Raw genomic sequence first — 15,811 nt, 5'->3', positions numbered from 1 at the left:
GGAAAAACATCAGCGGAAGGGCCCCAACAACAAGTTTTTAATGCATGTCGATGTCGTCGTCGCCGCTGCAGATCAAAGGCAAATCGTCTATATGTATGTAGGTGCACCGTACATATAGAGAGGTTGGGGTGCTGCTTAGGATACCACACCACACCACACCATACCATACGATACCATACCATACCATACCATAGTGAAGCATTCTGTTTGATGGGCCTGTGGAAAGGCAGGCAGGGGTGGTCGTAGTCGCAGTTGCAGTCGCAGTCGTTTAATTGCACTTGCCGCTTACTTTTTTATCTGGTGCCTGGTGACGGAGTAACCTGCGCATGTGTAGTTGCCTTTGGATATCGCCTTTGATGTGCGCTGTTTATTCGAGCGCTATAAAAAGCCGTAAAATATGCATAAAGCACACTGGCAATTGCGATTGCGATTGAAGCCCCGTACAGGCAGCAATATGCCAATAGACATGGAAATGAAGCGATTAAGTGCAGACGCTGGCAATTGCAGAGAAATTGTCGCTGAAAATGCGGGAACTTCACTGCAAGATGGGTGCCCGGATGAGTAATGGTACCACAGGAGGGTGATGTGATGACTACCTCATGGGATGGCATGGTTCAAACTATTATAATAATCAACGCAAATTGTCGGTATCAAGGATACCTTTTACATTTCCCAAAAAAAAGATGGCCTATCTAATATACTGATTATACATACATACATTTTCTGATGAACTAACATTTCCATCAAGAAACTTTCATTGTTTTAATTAAACGAGCGAAGAAACGCCAGAATGTCGAGCTATTTTACGACTTTTTATCGGGGGGTGGTTGCCTTTATGAATGTGCAGCAAAGTTGTACGTCATAAAAAGCACATAAAAAGCCATGGAACACTCATCCGGGTTCCATGGTCTTTACGGCCGTGCCAAGTGGGTTCCGAATTTACGAGCCCCGCACAACGCCTGCCCGCCGCAAAAAAGGAGATTGAAACGATTGCGCTATAAAATGGGGCTCTATGAGAGCCATAAAATATTTATTCTACTAAAAAATAACTGTACATGGGATATATACACACAGACACACATGCATAAATACATATAATATATATATAAATACAAATATGTATATATATATATATATGAACTAGATTAATATAAATACAAATAGATTTCTGGGGGTTTCACAAGTTCCTTTTTGATTCTCAACAACAGAACGGAGTAACTTTCGAGGGGCATGTTTAGCATGCTAACCGAGATCATGGAAAGTGGCTGAAAAGTGACTCCGCAGGAGGAGTACAGCTCCTCACACAATATCGTCGGCCACCTGCGACTCCTGCTCCAGGATCGTGCTCTCCCTCAGCTTGCTCTTCAGATTCTTGCTGGAGTTGGCCTCCGTGAGGCAGGGCTCGTTTTCGTGGTGGTCGTGCTCCTGGCCATCGGTGGGCCCATTGGCATGGCCATCTTCCAGCTGGACCTTGCCCAGGTGACGACGGTAGCGGTACCACACCTTTAGGCCCAGCACCAGCACAAAGTACAGGAAGGCCAGGCAAATGATCACAATGATAATCCGCGTCACAATCGAATTTGACGCGGATTTACTTGACTTCACCACCAGGAGGACGTCCTCTCGCTTCAATCCCGCACTACTGCCAATGGTGCAGCCGTAACGCCCCTCATCCTCTGATCGAACATTGCGTATCTCCAGAGTTCCGTTCTCCATCAGGGAAAACCGTTCCGGATCCGTGTTGTTCTCGTTCAAATAGGTGAGATCCTTGTCCCATTGAATCGTGGGCTTTGGTTCCCCAATCGCCTGACAGTGGATCACGGCAGTTCCGGCCTCCGCCACCTCGATGGGTCCCTCCGGCGGAACACTGAACTTTGGAGCCACCACCACATTGATGGACACGGTGGCTGTGATTTGACCCTGGCTGTTTGATGCGATGCAGGTGTACTGACCCCGCTGCTCATTGCTGACCTGGTTAAAAATCAGCGTGCCATTGTGATCGGTTACGTTTGCAGGGAGAGGTAGCTGGGTTTCCTGGAAGGAATAAATTATGTTGGTTTTAAATGGAGAGTTGATTATAAGTTAACTACACATAAGGCTACAAACTGCTTAGCATTTAATGGGCTACACGTGATATATATTTATTAACATGATTTAATAAAATTCTATCTTCAAAAAGGTTCATTATTGGAATTCAAATATTACGATATTTGTAAGAACGATAAAAAATACTTGTTTTCAAATACACAAATAAGCAATAAAATAATAGTTAGTAGTTAGTGCTTACCCTCATCCATTTGACTTGTGGAGCAGGCGTTCCCTGTGCCTTGCAGTGGACCTTACTGAGAGATCCCAACTCCAAATTCTTAGAGGTTGGCTGTGGCACGAACTTCAGTTGCTCAATAACCATGAGCATTCCACTACTGGAGCTGGCAGCCACGGAGCCGTCGATTACCAACTGGCACTGATACTGACCGGCGTCGCTGGCCAGAATGCTGTTGAATTGCAGGGAGCCAGTGTCCTTGCTCAGGGCTACTCGGGAATCCTCCCGCAACATGGTTTCCAGCTGTGGTTCGCTGGTGGTGCTGTCCATCCTGCCCAGCTCCACTTGACGCAGCGTTTTGCTATCCTTTCGCCAGCGCAGAATGACGCTGTGCTTCTGAAGATACCCATCCGGCAGTTGGTAGTCACAGGGCAATTGCAAGGAGCTTTGTTCCTTGATGGTAATCGGGGATTGAGGACCCTTTGAGATGCTCACATCCTCAAATGATGACGGCGCGGCTGAGGGGCAGATAGTGGAGGAGTTATAGAAATGAGAAAAGATGAGTCAGTCGGCCGACTTAACTCACCGTATGAGCAGAAGATCAGGCAGAAGAATCCCAGGCCGCAGCCCAACAATCGTCTTCCGTTCAGCCCCATTTCGCGGTAAAGAATTCTTTTGATTTCACTTCGTACTTCCTTCGCTTCTTTCGCACAAAACCGGTGTGTGCTCTTCTTTTCTTCTTGTTTATTTGCCGATTTTTGAAGGAATTCCGTTTGCCTTCGTTGGTTTCAGTTTCAGTTTCTGTTTCGGATGCGGATTCGGTTTTCCCCTTGCTTCACTTCACCTCACTTCATTTACTTCGCCCGGAGTGGAGAGCATTTGGTTTATGGTTATTTTTATGTTACGCACACGCGTCACGCTTTATTATCCTGCCGCAAAAGCAGAAGCAGAACCCGGAGATCTTGCGAGCGATTCGGTTTCAGGGAGACCCACTGATGGTATCGCTGTCTCAGGGTCAGGGCACAACCTTCCGCGTTCAGTTTCGGAACTCTACTGACGCCGCATCGGGCTAATTTACCGCTGGCAGCCGGCGCACGGTTCGCACATGCGCCCTGGACTGCACCCAGTATTTCCCGGTATTTCTCGATAGATGAGAGCGACATTGCTGAAACTACCTTTTCAGACCTACTACATTTTGCTGTTGCTGTCGATGAAATGAGTAGTATACGTTTAAAGGTGCGCTTCTATAATACTAATTATTATATATAGAATAATCCCAACTAACATCCGCCTAAAAACTCCAGAGCGTTAAAGTTTTTTTAATGAAAGACATTTGTTTATTTTTGAATTTTATCTATTAAATTTAACAGCTCTTGTATATGTATGAACCAATATGAAATTTTATTTGAACAGCTAGGGCCTAATTAAATAAATAAGTTTTTAATTTTTAAATATGGTTAGGATGGAGGACACGGGTTACACCTTTTTGCTAAATGGAAAACAAAGTTAGCACTTTGGACTATAAATAATATTAATATTTTATACTATCCGAATATAAGCTACTTGTCTATAAATACGATTTTTTTTCCATTTTGAGTTGTATATTCGAGCAATTCTTGAGAATCTTGGGCTTATTGTCCATGACAAGTGGAAGTGCAGTCTAAAATTGCGGTATAGTCGAGACGCGGTTATAAAGCGTCTGCCTTTTGGCCACGCGGAAGGGGCAACGAGTCATCATCTTAAAGACTACGAAACCACAGACTACGAAAAGTCCCCAAAATACATAGGTGAAGAGCAGGACAAAGCGATTTGGCTGCCACAGCACCGTGTAGCTCAGATTGTAGTTTTCTAAAATCAAAAGCAGGGTCAATACTTTCTTGGAAAATAGAACACCTATAGCGAACTCACCCAAAACGGCGTAGCCCAATCCGATCTTGGACTTTCCCATACGATAGGAGCAAGTGGGCACCATTATTTCCAGATAGCTGTGCTCCTGCTCTTTTAGGGCCTTTAAGTCAAAATGCCTCACGGCATTTTCATAAAAGTTGATCACCTTGGTGGAGGGGTAAATAAATATTCTGGATTCATGCCAGTGTCCTGAGAAAATGATATGTGGATCTAAGTCACTAATGATGGCTCTCAACAGGGGTCCTCCGCCAATAAGCAGCGGGGCATGGGAGACGCCAATTCTTAGCCGATCTGCATTGTTGTCCCTATCGGGATTACTAAAATCCAGCAGCATGCGGTTTATCTTGAAGAAGCGTAATCGATTGTCATAGTCGAAGAGGTCTTCGCTCATGAATTCGTTCTCAAAGCGTCTTTGGTTCGAGTTAGAAATGTAGTCGCCATTCTCGCCGCCTATATCATTGTCACCAGGCACATGGACGCGCTGAAAAAAGGCAGAGATCATGCGGAACTGTTAGGTTTAAAGGGGTCAATCCCATTTGCAAAGTTCTATAATCGTTTTTGGGAAAACTTTAAATAGAAATTATTATAGGTGAAGCAAAAGAAGAGGGGAAAATATGTTTGTAGTTCTCCTTACTTTTTTATAGTTTTTGTTTTGATAAATGCGTCTGAACCGCTGAACGTACTGTTTGTATTCCTGAGCTGTGGCTATATTCCCTTCGTCTAAAAGGTCGCCCAGGAACACTATGATGTGAGGCTGTGTAAAGGCCAGAGCTCGCTCGAAAGTCTTGGCCAGATATCTATCCGAATCGTACCTGGCCAAAGGACTGTGCGACGATCGGTCGTAGGAGTTTCCCAATATCTGGGGATCAGCGATGAGCAGAAGGCGTGTGCAATTATCTACATGTAAGTGGGAAAAAAGGTGTATTGTTTCGATTCAAAAAGTGCATTCCAGCTTACCTAGTTTGCAATCGATTGGCTGCCAACTGGACTGGGCCATGTAGTAAACTATAAACTCGTTGAAGAAGACCAGCAGCAACGTAAGAGCTACAAAGCCACGGCACACTAATCTGTTTCTTTCGGGGATTACGGAAGGATTAAATAGCTTGGTCAACCAAAGTAACGCCTATTTCCACCCACCTATTGACGACGCGCAAGGAAGCCATAATCCCGGCTATGCCGCATCGGTTTGGATTGATTGATTAATACTTTCGGTTGTCCTCTGGCAAATGCAACTGGCTTACATTGCATCCATATATAATCTATATTTATACGCACTGCCCATGCAATATTTACGTAAGAATGCTCATATTTTCGGGAATGTGGAGCTGCTGCAACGGACGGCGCTCATCTGACCAGAACCAGCCCGCATCACCGGTTTCAGGGCACACGCTTAATTGGATTAGAAAGCAAAACATCTAGAACGGCCGGAACGTTGTGTTGCGCCCATTACCACTCTCCTCCGTTGATTCGCCAATGCGCGCCATCGGCTTTTGAACGCGGGCAATTCCGTTACGGCGTTTGCCGGCTGCAGGTGCCAATAATTGTGCAATTATCTTTATCCTATGCTTGCACTTCTTGCGCCGCAACGGCAATGTGGCAACGCCACAGCTGTTTGCCAAGCACAACAAACAAATGTGGAGGTGGGGTCGTGATTAGGACTACTGCATAGGATTAAATAAATTCGTGGAAAAAAGAGGTGGTACGTTAATACACACAATAAGGATGAAACGCAAAACAAAATTCATAAGAGTATGAGTTTCGAAATTGTGTTCTTTAGTTAAAAGATCTATGAAATTAGATGTTTATATATATATATACTTCTTAAAAGTAATTTATTTTCCGATTTTATTTCGATTATATAGCCAATTTCGTGACACGACTACTTTCGCTCTCATCACTAGACCCAACAACACGTCACGGCAAATCAGCTGAAATGCAATCAAGTAATAATCGGTGTAGAACCTGGTCACACTTACCCACAACCTCTGGCAACGCTTCGTGCGTGGATTAATGGCGTGCCACTCCAACTAAATGCTCTTCGGTTTTTGCTTATTTTTAACAACATACGCGCCGCAAAAGATTTTTATAACCGAACATGTGTAAATAGCTGGACAGGAACAATCCCATCCAGAGTGCAGTGATTCGTAGGAGGCGCGCACTTAGCGGTCATCAAAAGCAGGGGCTCGCAAAATTGCAAAAAAATTGTGCCGCTTCCTGCCCGTTGTGAAAAGTAAGATTGCAAGTGCCAAAAACTGCGCCGCCGTTTAGCATAAAACATTGGGTAACTGCAGGTGGTAGGGTACTACATTTTGGGCGCTGTTGTTTGCGAAATAGAAATAAGCAAACAATATTGGCCATTGTGTGTGCGTGTGCTGGTGCCACTGTGTGTGCGTGCGTGTGTGGGGCTTCGTGCTCGTGTGTGCGTGATGCCACCCTCCTCCACTTTTTCAATGTTATTTTGAGGGTCGCTTACGTTGTTGTTGATGTCGCGCGGAATTGTTGCACCTGCAACTGAATCCTTGAAATCCTGACTTGCAGGTAGCTCCCATTGGTGGTGAGGATGGCGGACATAGTGTACCCCACCGGATGCCGGCCGCTGGTCGAGGATTTGGGCACAGACGAGCTGATAAGGCGCCTCAAGGTAAGTCCTGCTGGTTCCCTTAACAAAACTTTTTACTGAGAATAATTATGTTTTACAGACCCTCGCCAATGTCCTGCAGACCATGGACCAGGACGACAATCTCTACCAGCAATACATACCATTGGCTCTCCATCTGCTGGACGACTTCTTTATACAACATTCTTCCCGTGATGTCCAGCTCTTAATCGCATGCTGTGTAGCGGATGTCCTGCGGGTTTATGCGCCCGAAGCACCCTACAAGGAGCAAGATCAAATCAAAACTATATTTAAGTTTTTTATCAAGCAACTGCACGGTCTAAAGGATCCGCGCGATCCCTCTTTTAAGCGTTACTTCTATCTGCTGGAGAATCTTGCTTTTGTCAAGTCTTTTAATATGTGCTTCGAACTGGAGGACTGCCAGGACATCTTCCAAGACCTTTTTAGTACCATATTCAAGATTGTTAAGTAAGTCAAACTCTTCCTTTATCCTTGGAACTCTATATACTCACAGGTTATATAATTTTTCAGTGACCAGCACAGTGTCAAGGTTACTAATTTTTTCCTAGATGTGCTAAGCCCTTTGATCACAGAAGCCGATAATCTGTCGGTGGAATTGTTGGATCTCATTCTGATTAACATTGTAGAGCCGTATAAATCGAACAACAAGTTTGCCTGCCAACTAACAGAACAACTGCTCACTAAAACGGGCGATGCTCTTGAGTCTACCATCAAAATGGTAATATTTCGTTTATCTTTAATGCTCCATGTTATTCAAGCTAATCTCTGATTTACAGTTCTTTAACCGTGCTCTGGTCATGGATAAGCCAAACACAAAACTGTCCATTACAAATAAAATCTATGATATCATTTATGAGCTTAACCGCATCAATGCAGACTTGCTGTGTTCAGTGCTGCCGCAACTGGAGAACAAACTGCTGTCCACAGACGATGCTGAGAGGCTAAGTGAGTAATTTATTAACACCTACCTTTATTTGCATATTGATAAACCTATTTTCGCTGCTACAGAGGCCACCACTCTCCTGTCTCGTATGTTCTCCGAAAAGGATTCGCAACTAGCAAAAAAGTACCCAAACCTGTTAAAAATCTTCTTTGGGCGCTTCTGTGACATAACCGAACCAGTTCGCATCAAGTGTGTTCAGTCGTCCATGCACTTCCTGCTCAATCACCCAAGTCTTCAGACCGATATCACCGACAAACTGCGGCTTAGAAATCACGATCTGGACGAAGTGGTGCGCCACGAAGTGGTAATGGCTATTGTGGAAACTGCTAAGCGCGACTTCACCCTCGTTCTCGAAGCGCCCGATCTACTAGAAATTGTGCGCGAGCGGACGCTAGATAAGAAGTACAAAATTCGCAGGGATGCGATGAATGGTCTGGCCTACATCTACAAGCGCGCAATTTGCGAACCCAACGATCTAAGCACTGGCCTTAAGGTCAGGGTTGACTGGATTAAGAACAAGATACTGCACGGATACTACAAAGTGGGCTTGGAAGACCGCCTGCTTGTGGAACGTCTACTTATCACCTGCCTGGTGCCCTATAAACTAGCTCCGGAAGAGCGCATGAAGAAGCTATATCATCTGCTTGGTGATCTCGACGCCAACGCCACCAAGGCCTTCGTCGAGCTTCAGAAAAATCAAATGAAGACACGCAATACAGTCAGTGATTGGATTAAGCTTCACCATTCTAAGGAGTTCACGCCGCGCGTGCTTACCCAGCTCAGCGCCAAACAGGCCAACATCGCCAAGTAGGTGTATTTTTTTGTTTTTATATAAGAAATTGTAACCAGTAATGTGTCTTTCCAGACTGCTTCCAGATCCTCTGAAAGCGGCGGAGTACCTAACCCAGTTCAGCAACAACCTGCGAAAGGATGCTCAGCTCCTACGCTGCATTAACATTGTCCTAAAGCGCGATGTAAGCTGCCGGGAGTGTGCTGACACGATGGGAGTTCTTCTGAAAAAGCTTGGCGTCCACGTCCAATCGAATCTGTATTACAACACCGTTAAGATGTTAATTGAGCGCGTGGCATCAGTCATGGTAGACAAGGAATCCATTGGCGTACTTATTAGGTAAACCGCTTGCAAGCGCCCTTTATTCCCAGAGTTCAATGGTTAATCTATTTGTTTAGCCTCATTGAACAATGCATTGAGAAAGGGTCCATGTGTGAAGAGATCGGAATTTCGGCGCAGGAAGCGGGAGAGCGCGGACTCAAGTTGTTAGCCGTGAGTGTACATATGATTGAAGTTATGATAAATAAATCCACATGATTGCTTTATACTTGCAGATGCTTTCATACGTCTTCTCCGCCCACTTCTTCACCGATACCTCGCTGCGTCATTTAATTTCCCTGCTAAGTTACGAGCAAGATTATGTTGCACCACTGGTGCTAAAGACACTAACTCATCTGGGGCGCTATCAGCCACTTGTTGACGACCCTACACCGGCTATTCTCGACGAGCTGGCTCCGGTGTGCAAGGACTTCGCTCTCATTGGAACCCCCAAGCAAGCAAAGCACGCAGTGCGATGTATTTTCGTGAATAGCCAGTCGTCGGCTGCAACTGATGGAACAACAAGTGGAGCCGGAAGTGCGTCCACAACTACCCAAACAGTGCATCCCATATTCAACGAGATCATCGAAACGCTTCGTCTAAAACTGACACCAAACTGTGAGCATCAGCGCACCAAGATTGTGACCTTGGGTCACATTGCCTACAATATGCCACAGGCCTTCCTAACGCCCATTAAGAACATGGTTGCGCGACGCATTGTCAAAGAACTGCTTATCCAGGAAGTTCCGGCGCAGCGGGACTACGAACTGCCTGAGGACAGCGACTGGTGTGCCCAAGAGAAACTACCACCGGACACTCTATGTAAGCTGGATGCGCTGAAGGCTATGGCCCGGTGGCTTTTGGGGCTGCGTACCGACGAACACGCTGCTCAGAAAACATTCCGAATGCTAGCGGCGTTCGTTAACCAGCGTGGCGATCTGCTTGGCCAGAACCGTCTTTGCGGTGCCGAGAAATCCTGGCTGCGCCTCGGGGCAGCCTGCGCCATGCTCAAGGTATGCGAGCAAAAGGGCGTAGGTGATCAGTACAGTGCTGAGCAGTATTTGCAGCTTTCCCAACTGATGGTGAGTAGACCAATCCTTCTCGTGCTTAGAAATTAGTCTTAATATCTATCTTGGTGTTCCCGTAGGCTGATCCGGTCCCAGAAGTTCGGGAAATCTTTGCTCGCAAGCTACACAAAGGATTGGGCAGAAGTTTGCCCAGAAACTGTTTGCCGCTGGACTTTATGGGCTTGTATGTGCTGGCAGGTCTAGAGACTGACAGAAAGTAAGTATTTCAAGCAACCATCGGATCCGTTTGTAAAAGTATTGATAATTATTTTTAACAGACTGCAAGACCTTGTGCGTCACTATGCAGAAACAGATGTAAACAAACGGCGGGAATATCTGAAGACTGTGGCTATGACATGTAGGTGTTTTACTTTTGGAATTTCATTGTCTACTTTAACCATCTAACCATAAATTTCCAGCTCCCGACAGCTCAACAGAGTCACAATCATTACACATACTACCTGACTATATGCTGGCTTTTGCCATTCCCGTGCTGGTACACGATCCCCGCTTCACGAATCATGAGGACTACGTACAGCTGCGCAAAATGGAGAAATGCCTGCGTTTCATTCTGGAGCCGCTGATGGCCAAACGCGAAACGTTTGTCCACAGCTTCTACAAGCAGCTGCTGCAGCTGATAAAGCATCGCGAGTTCAGTCTGGGCTCGGACAAGCGCGACAACTATGTATGTAACTTTATTATATTCCTAGGTGCCCTGTTCTTATATATATATATTATTTTTTTATTTCGCTTATCAGAAAATGTGGGCGCTCTGCGATCTTGCCATGTACATTATCGACTCCAAATTCACTCCATTTGATGCCAACACTAGCACCTTCTCCATGCCTCTGGCTTTGCCAGAAATGTATTATAAACAGCCTGCCGTTGCGAATTTCCAAAACAATGACGTCTATATACCGCTGGACGTGTATACGTTGGGAGTCAAATCTACGAGCAAAGCTGCGACAACAGCAATGACAGCGTCGCGAGCAGCAGTGGCTCCAAAGAGACCGGCGGAACAGTCAATCATGGATGATGAGAATCCGCAGGTTAGTAAGGTGTTTGGAAAATACAAAATATAAATCTAATTCCTTTAACAAAATTAATTTCAGGAGAACAATCTGTTTGACAACATACGAGCGGCTGACACTACGGAGCCCATGGCCAAACGAACGCGCGCAGGAGCCGCTTCAGCCAAATCATAGGATCTGGGATGGCGCAGATTGCAGGTGGAAAGAGCGCATACTTGTTAGTTTAGTTATGTTTAGTCTAGGCGCCTAAGTTAACTAAATATTTAAGACGTAGGAAAGACCACAATAGTTGTTAAACCGACACTACCTTTATCCACACCATGCAGCTCACATCTAAACCCCAAGAACTCGGATTGTTCGGTTTCGCATTCAGTATGTACAATACCAATTTTGTGAGATACACCAAAAACACAAACATCAAAAAATGTGTCGAAAAATCTGTTAACCGCACCTCTGTAAAAGTAATTATTTATCATTTAAAATGTTTTATCCTGTTCTTTTATAGTGTTTGATTTATTGATTTTACTTTTATTTTTAGACTACTGTATATCGAATAAAAAAGGAAAGTATATCGCGCATAAGTTAAAGTACGACGTAAAGTAATGAAAACGTAAACAGAGCCTTATTAAGTAATTAAAATTAACTTTTCTATGATCGCAGTTAATTTTTAGTTAATGTAACATCATCATAATACATACAATTATCTCGTTAGATTCAACAAGTATGCATTAAAAATGCATTCAAACAGAAACCCTAAGAACGTAAGAATTGAAAAGAAAACAACAAAGATAAAAATATATTGAATACACACATTAAACCATAAAACATGTACATTAAACTATTTTTATGGTTTTTCAATTACAAATAAAAATATGATTATTATTTAAATGTTAAAATGGAAAACGAAAATGGGTTTCAGTATTTTTTTAGTTTAAATTATTTCAATTCGGTAATTTTTATCGGATGATCTGAAAATTTAATATAAAATATGTCTTCAATTTTAAAGTGGATAATATAAGGGTTAAATCAAATGAATTCTGATAGCCAATGAACTATCGATAAAAGGCTGTCGATAGTTCAGGGTGCAACATCAATTGTCCCACCACTAGTTCCAATTGCATTATCTGCGTTGTTTTTCTTTTCGGGGGTGTGACGTTTTTATTGTTGTTTTTGTGCTATTGTGACATAAACCAAACAATTGTCGTGTTTCATACGCACTGATAGGTGCTTTGGGGCGCAGTTCGAACACCGGAATCCAGTTCCAAACAAAGCTTGCGCCGGCAAAACATCAAAATGCAGGTTGAACCAACCGACGTCGGCTGTGACGTCACGCTTCGCCAGCATGAGAAATACAAAAGCAATGGGATTTTCTCGACGGCAGTCAGAAGTAAAAAAATCGGGCAACCGAACGGACCGCAATACACCTCCACGCCGAAGACCTCTCATCCGAAACTTGAGCACTACGTGGGCGTAGCTGAACCCACGGAAAAGGGGCGAGTGGGCGTGGTAACAGCCCTCGATCCGCTGGTCAAAAAGGTGGCCCTTCTCTTTGGGATTCTTATCATTGGCTACAAAAGCGTCATCCTAACCAGTAAGTGTGCCAAGATTGTGGCTTATTGGATTTCTATTTATTTGAATATTCCCTCGCCGGAGGTGGCGGGGGTGGAAATCCAAGGTTGAAATTGTCGGTTGCGTCGTCTTTGCTCGCTTTGTTTATATTTTCGCGTTTAAAAATAGTTGAAGTTCGTGTGATCTCATAGCGGTGGTGTTTGTTCCCCCTGCATAAACCCTCCAAACAGCGAGAAACGTCTATATAAGGAAGGCAAACTGTTTGATGCGCATTAGCCTTCTCATTTGCATACAAGCGTATTTAAAGCGTTAGAAATATCGTTGAGTGATAAGTTGCTTCATCTCTATGGCGGAACGTCATTAGTTAGTTAATTGTTAGCCCAGCGGCTATTAGTTATTCGTCTACGCTGAGCTTAACGGTATTTAGCACTACGTTTTCGTCATGACACATATGTACATACATATGTACATAGATACCTTGGGAGGTACCGCTAGAAAGCCCAGGAAAATAACGAATTATACACTGACGATTTAGCAATTTGCCGCAGATTTTGCATTAGGGTGGCTCCAAAAAAGTAAGAACAAATTTAACAAGCTTTCAATCATAAATGGGGTAAATAAAAAAACTAGATATGCATTTAACAGCCACATTGCTGCAATTGACATTAAACTTAATTTACCCAGATTGTTCCCAGGGTCAAAAAACAATTTTTGGCTTAACCGCAAGATTTAATAAAAGTGAAGACAAAATATAACATTTTAATCAATGTAGCCGAATATTAATATTTTAATTTTTTATAAGTGTGGTAAATTTTCATACCAAATATGTTCACTTAACAATCAATTTTTAAATACTTTTCAAATTTCAAACATTGTCTCAAAATATAAATTTAAATAAGTGAAACACGAATTTAATGCATTGTCGAAAACGAAACGAATATTTATTTCCAAACGTTAAGAGCAATCCAAGTCTATAAAAAGCGCCACCTTGGTATTTATAGTTTAACGTATGGGTTTCTCTACATTTTAATGTTCTTTTTGGCTCACTTCTACTGTGCAATCGGCAAATTTCTTTCATTTCCAAATAGAGTACATTTCTGGCTAATAAATTCGAAGCACCCTATTTGTAAACCCAGCATTTTGACGTGTTTATCATGCCAAGACTGATAACACTGAAATCAATAGAACGACACTCAAACTGAGATACTAACGAGTTTTGTGCGTTCTCTTTGCAGTGCCATATATCACGGGCGATTCCATCCAGGTGTTGAGCCACCAGGTGCAGAGTGGGTGGAACGAGACCTTGGTGTGGGCCACCAGGCACCAGCTGGGCTCCAGGCTGAGTCCCCTGCTGTGTGGCCTTCTCGTGGCCGCTTTCGCGTATGGAATCGTGTACTTGGACAGCGCGGTGCCCGGCGTCAACCCGCCCTCGCCCTTTACACCGCGTTCCAAGAAACGGTAAGCTCTGGGGGAATCACCTTTAATTATCCATTATTAACATGGATTCTTCAATTTTGCAGTTTCCGCGAGGAGAAGACCGCCTCGCTGCACTTGGGCTACTTGTGCGCCCTGCTCTGTGGATTTCTCGTCACGGTCTTCATGTACTTTGATTTGTACTCGTAGAACTGAAAACCATTTCCTTCCAATTAGTTAAATAAGTTCACCAGTATTAGAGTTTATACGCCTACTTTGGAATTTGTATTTATTGTAGTCCTTGTAACTGTGCAATGCTCCTGGAGAGAAACGTCAGGGGGCATTTTGAAGCTAACTTAGTTCCTAGGTATATCAATTATAAGTTACTTACAAAATGCATAAATTATTCATGATTTATAAACTACAAAAGTACAAAATGAAACATTTCACTGTTGATTAGAGGCCACGATCGAAAAGCTTAGGCTAGCATATATGTACCTAATGAAAAGTACACTATCGTCTGGCCTAAAAATCTCAAGAAAACTGTATATTATATATATCCATATCCTTAAAAAATAAATTACTTGTGCACAGTGTTTTGCATTAGAATATACGTTGTCACATTTTCAATGCGCATAAATTGCTGTTGCCAGTCAATGTCGCTTACCTGGGATATCTTAAATGTCTTTAAGCGATTTTCGCCAATAAATTGGCCCACGAGATGGACAAAGCATCCTTTTAAAATATCAAAGTTTGCTTTAGTATTATCAGTTATTAGTTCGCTACATTTTACCTGGGCTCCAAGTACTCATATCGCCTTCGAAATCGTAGTAAATTCCCTGAAGGACAGGCCCCGAATCTTTGTTTCGCACGAGCAGTGTGTGCTCTCCACGTTTTCCCACAATGATCCGTAGCAATTGTCCTGAAAAGTTAGGATTAATAATTTAACTTGGCTAATTAAAAGTGTTTCAGCAATACATATATAGTAATTCAGAAAGTTTTGTTTTTTAGAAACGGTAAACCCTTTCTGATTTAAATTTAAATTACGATCAAATTTCGTTTAAAAAATCCAGTTTTAAGAAAGAAGTTTCTTCAAAGGCTTAAAATCTTACAAGTATTATTCAAATTAAAGTAAATGCCTAAAACAAGAAAATCTTTATAATAATTTTCGTAAAATTGTTCGTTTAACAATGAGAGCTTTTTCATTTTAAGCATAAAGAAGATAGTGTTTAGACCCACCATAAACATTCCAAATAGCGTTAATATCCGGATACATTTTGTGGGTTTTAAGACAGAAATCCACGCGGCCGATTAAACTAATTAAGTTTCGGCCGGGTTTTAACATCGGGGAGCTTGGTAACCCTGGCGCTTCCTTTTTTACTGAGACCTTGCAACTGGATTTTTCCAGGTTATTCGGTGTTGGAACGTAGACAAATTCTTTTTTGGGCCGAATCTCCGCAGCTTGCTCAACGAAACCTTCGTACTTCAGTTTATTATCCTTACGACACACAGCCAATTTAGTTTGCCGCAATTGGCTGCTCTTTTTGCGCGAATTTTCGGCTGTTGGAAAACTGCGATTCAGTTGAGAGGCGTTTTTTGCCAGTTGGCTCTTAAATTGGGCTTGGCTGTTACCCAGAGGGGTGCTGGGCTTAACTGAAAATGTTTTAATTTTTGTTAGTTTTGATTATTTCTGAGTATTTAAAGGCTGGACTTAACATTTCGCGAACATTCTTATAGAAATCAAATTGTAACGGCTAAATTCCAATCAGACTGACCATTTACATTTTTTGAAGGAATACTATTATATTTTTTAAGTGCTGGCTAACGTATTGAACCAACCATGATGTTGCCACATTGCTGGAAAAATCGAT

The 15,811-nt window shown here is 43.0% G+C and overlaps 5 protein-coding genes across 7 annotated transcripts; 2 read left to right on the top strand and 3 right to left on the bottom strand.

The window, feature by feature from the left end:
• Nucleotides 1–990: 990 nt before the first annotated feature.
• On the bottom strand, nucleotides 991–3,324 carry LOC6530205 (tyrosine-protein kinase-like otk). The gene is made up of 3 exons (XM_002091107.3): nucleotides 2,850–3,324; nucleotides 2,288–2,781; nucleotides 991–2,034 (listed from the first exon to the last, which is right to left on the bottom strand). Exons 1-3 carry the CDS (start codon nucleotides 2,917–2,919, stop codon nucleotides 1,300–1,302), a joined length of 1,299 nt encoding a protein of 432 aa, XP_002091143.1. The 5' UTR covers nucleotides 2,920–3,324; the 3' UTR covers nucleotides 991–1,299.
• A 275-nt stretch (nucleotides 3,325–3,599) lies between these two features.
• On the bottom strand, nucleotides 3,600–5,771 carry LOC6530204 (metallophosphoesterase 1). 3 transcript variants are annotated; one of them, XM_015197125.3, is made up of 6 exons: nucleotides 5,622–5,768; nucleotides 5,309–5,560; nucleotides 5,129–5,244; nucleotides 4,806–5,068; nucleotides 4,172–4,652; nucleotides 3,600–4,111 (listed from the first exon to the last, which is right to left on the bottom strand). In XM_015197125.3, exons 2-6 carry the CDS (start codon nucleotides 5,332–5,334, stop codon nucleotides 3,924–3,926), a joined length of 1,074 nt encoding a protein of 357 aa, XP_015052611.1. In that variant the 5' UTR covers nucleotides 5,335–5,560; nucleotides 5,622–5,768; the 3' UTR covers nucleotides 3,600–3,923. The 3 variants fall into 3 exon arrangements, with proteins under 3 accessions (XP_015052611.1, XP_002091142.1, XP_015052612.1); XM_002091106.4 differs by having other exon boundaries at nucleotides 5,309–5,771; XM_015197126.3 differs by having other exon boundaries at nucleotides 5,129–5,238; nucleotides 5,309–5,770.
• A 373-nt stretch (nucleotides 5,772–6,144) lies between these two features.
• On the top strand, nucleotides 6,145–11,573 carry LOC6530203 (sister chromatid cohesion protein PDS5 homolog B). Its single transcript, XM_002091105.4, has 14 exons — nucleotides 6,145–6,401; nucleotides 6,710–6,812; nucleotides 6,871–7,256; nucleotides 7,320–7,527; nucleotides 7,586–7,754; nucleotides 7,818–8,559; nucleotides 8,618–8,881; nucleotides 8,941–9,034; nucleotides 9,097–9,942; nucleotides 10,008–10,144; nucleotides 10,206–10,285; nucleotides 10,347–10,612; nucleotides 10,686–10,976; nucleotides 11,040–11,573. The coding sequence occupies exons 2-14, from the start codon at nucleotides 6,732–6,734 to the stop codon at nucleotides 11,130–11,132; spliced, it is 3,657 nt and encodes a 1,218-aa protein (XP_002091141.1). The 5' UTR covers nucleotides 6,145–6,401; nucleotides 6,710–6,731; the 3' UTR covers nucleotides 11,133–11,573.
• Nucleotides 11,574–12,076: 503 nt separating this feature from the next.
• Nucleotides 12,077–14,551, top strand: LOC6530202 (ADP-ribosylation factor-like protein 6-interacting protein 6). The gene is made up of 3 exons (XM_002091104.4): nucleotides 12,077–12,549; nucleotides 13,763–13,985; nucleotides 14,048–14,551. The coding sequence occupies exons 1-3, from the start codon at nucleotides 12,252–12,254 to the stop codon at nucleotides 14,148–14,150; spliced, it is 624 nt and encodes a 207-aa protein (XP_002091140.1). The 5' UTR covers nucleotides 12,077–12,251; the 3' UTR covers nucleotides 14,151–14,551.
• Nucleotides 14,197–15,618, bottom strand: LOC26536250 (the record flags this gene model as incomplete). Its single annotated transcript, XM_015197479.2, has 3 exons — nucleotides 14,197–14,675; nucleotides 14,734–14,862; nucleotides 15,180–15,618. Coding segments are annotated over 3 exons (723 nt in total), but the record flags the coding sequence as incomplete, so codon positions are not given.
• Nucleotides 15,619–15,811: the final 193 nt, after the last annotated feature.

This window comes from Drosophila yakuba, chromosome 2R (assembly GCF_016746365.2).
Source record: "Drosophila yakuba strain Tai18E2 chromosome 2R, Prin_Dyak_Tai18E2_2.1, whole genome shotgun sequence".
In the NCBI taxonomy this organism is placed as follows: Eukaryota; Metazoa; Arthropoda; class Insecta; order Diptera; family Drosophilidae; genus Drosophila; species Drosophila yakuba.
This window is presented reverse-complemented; position numbering and strand designations above follow the sequence as displayed.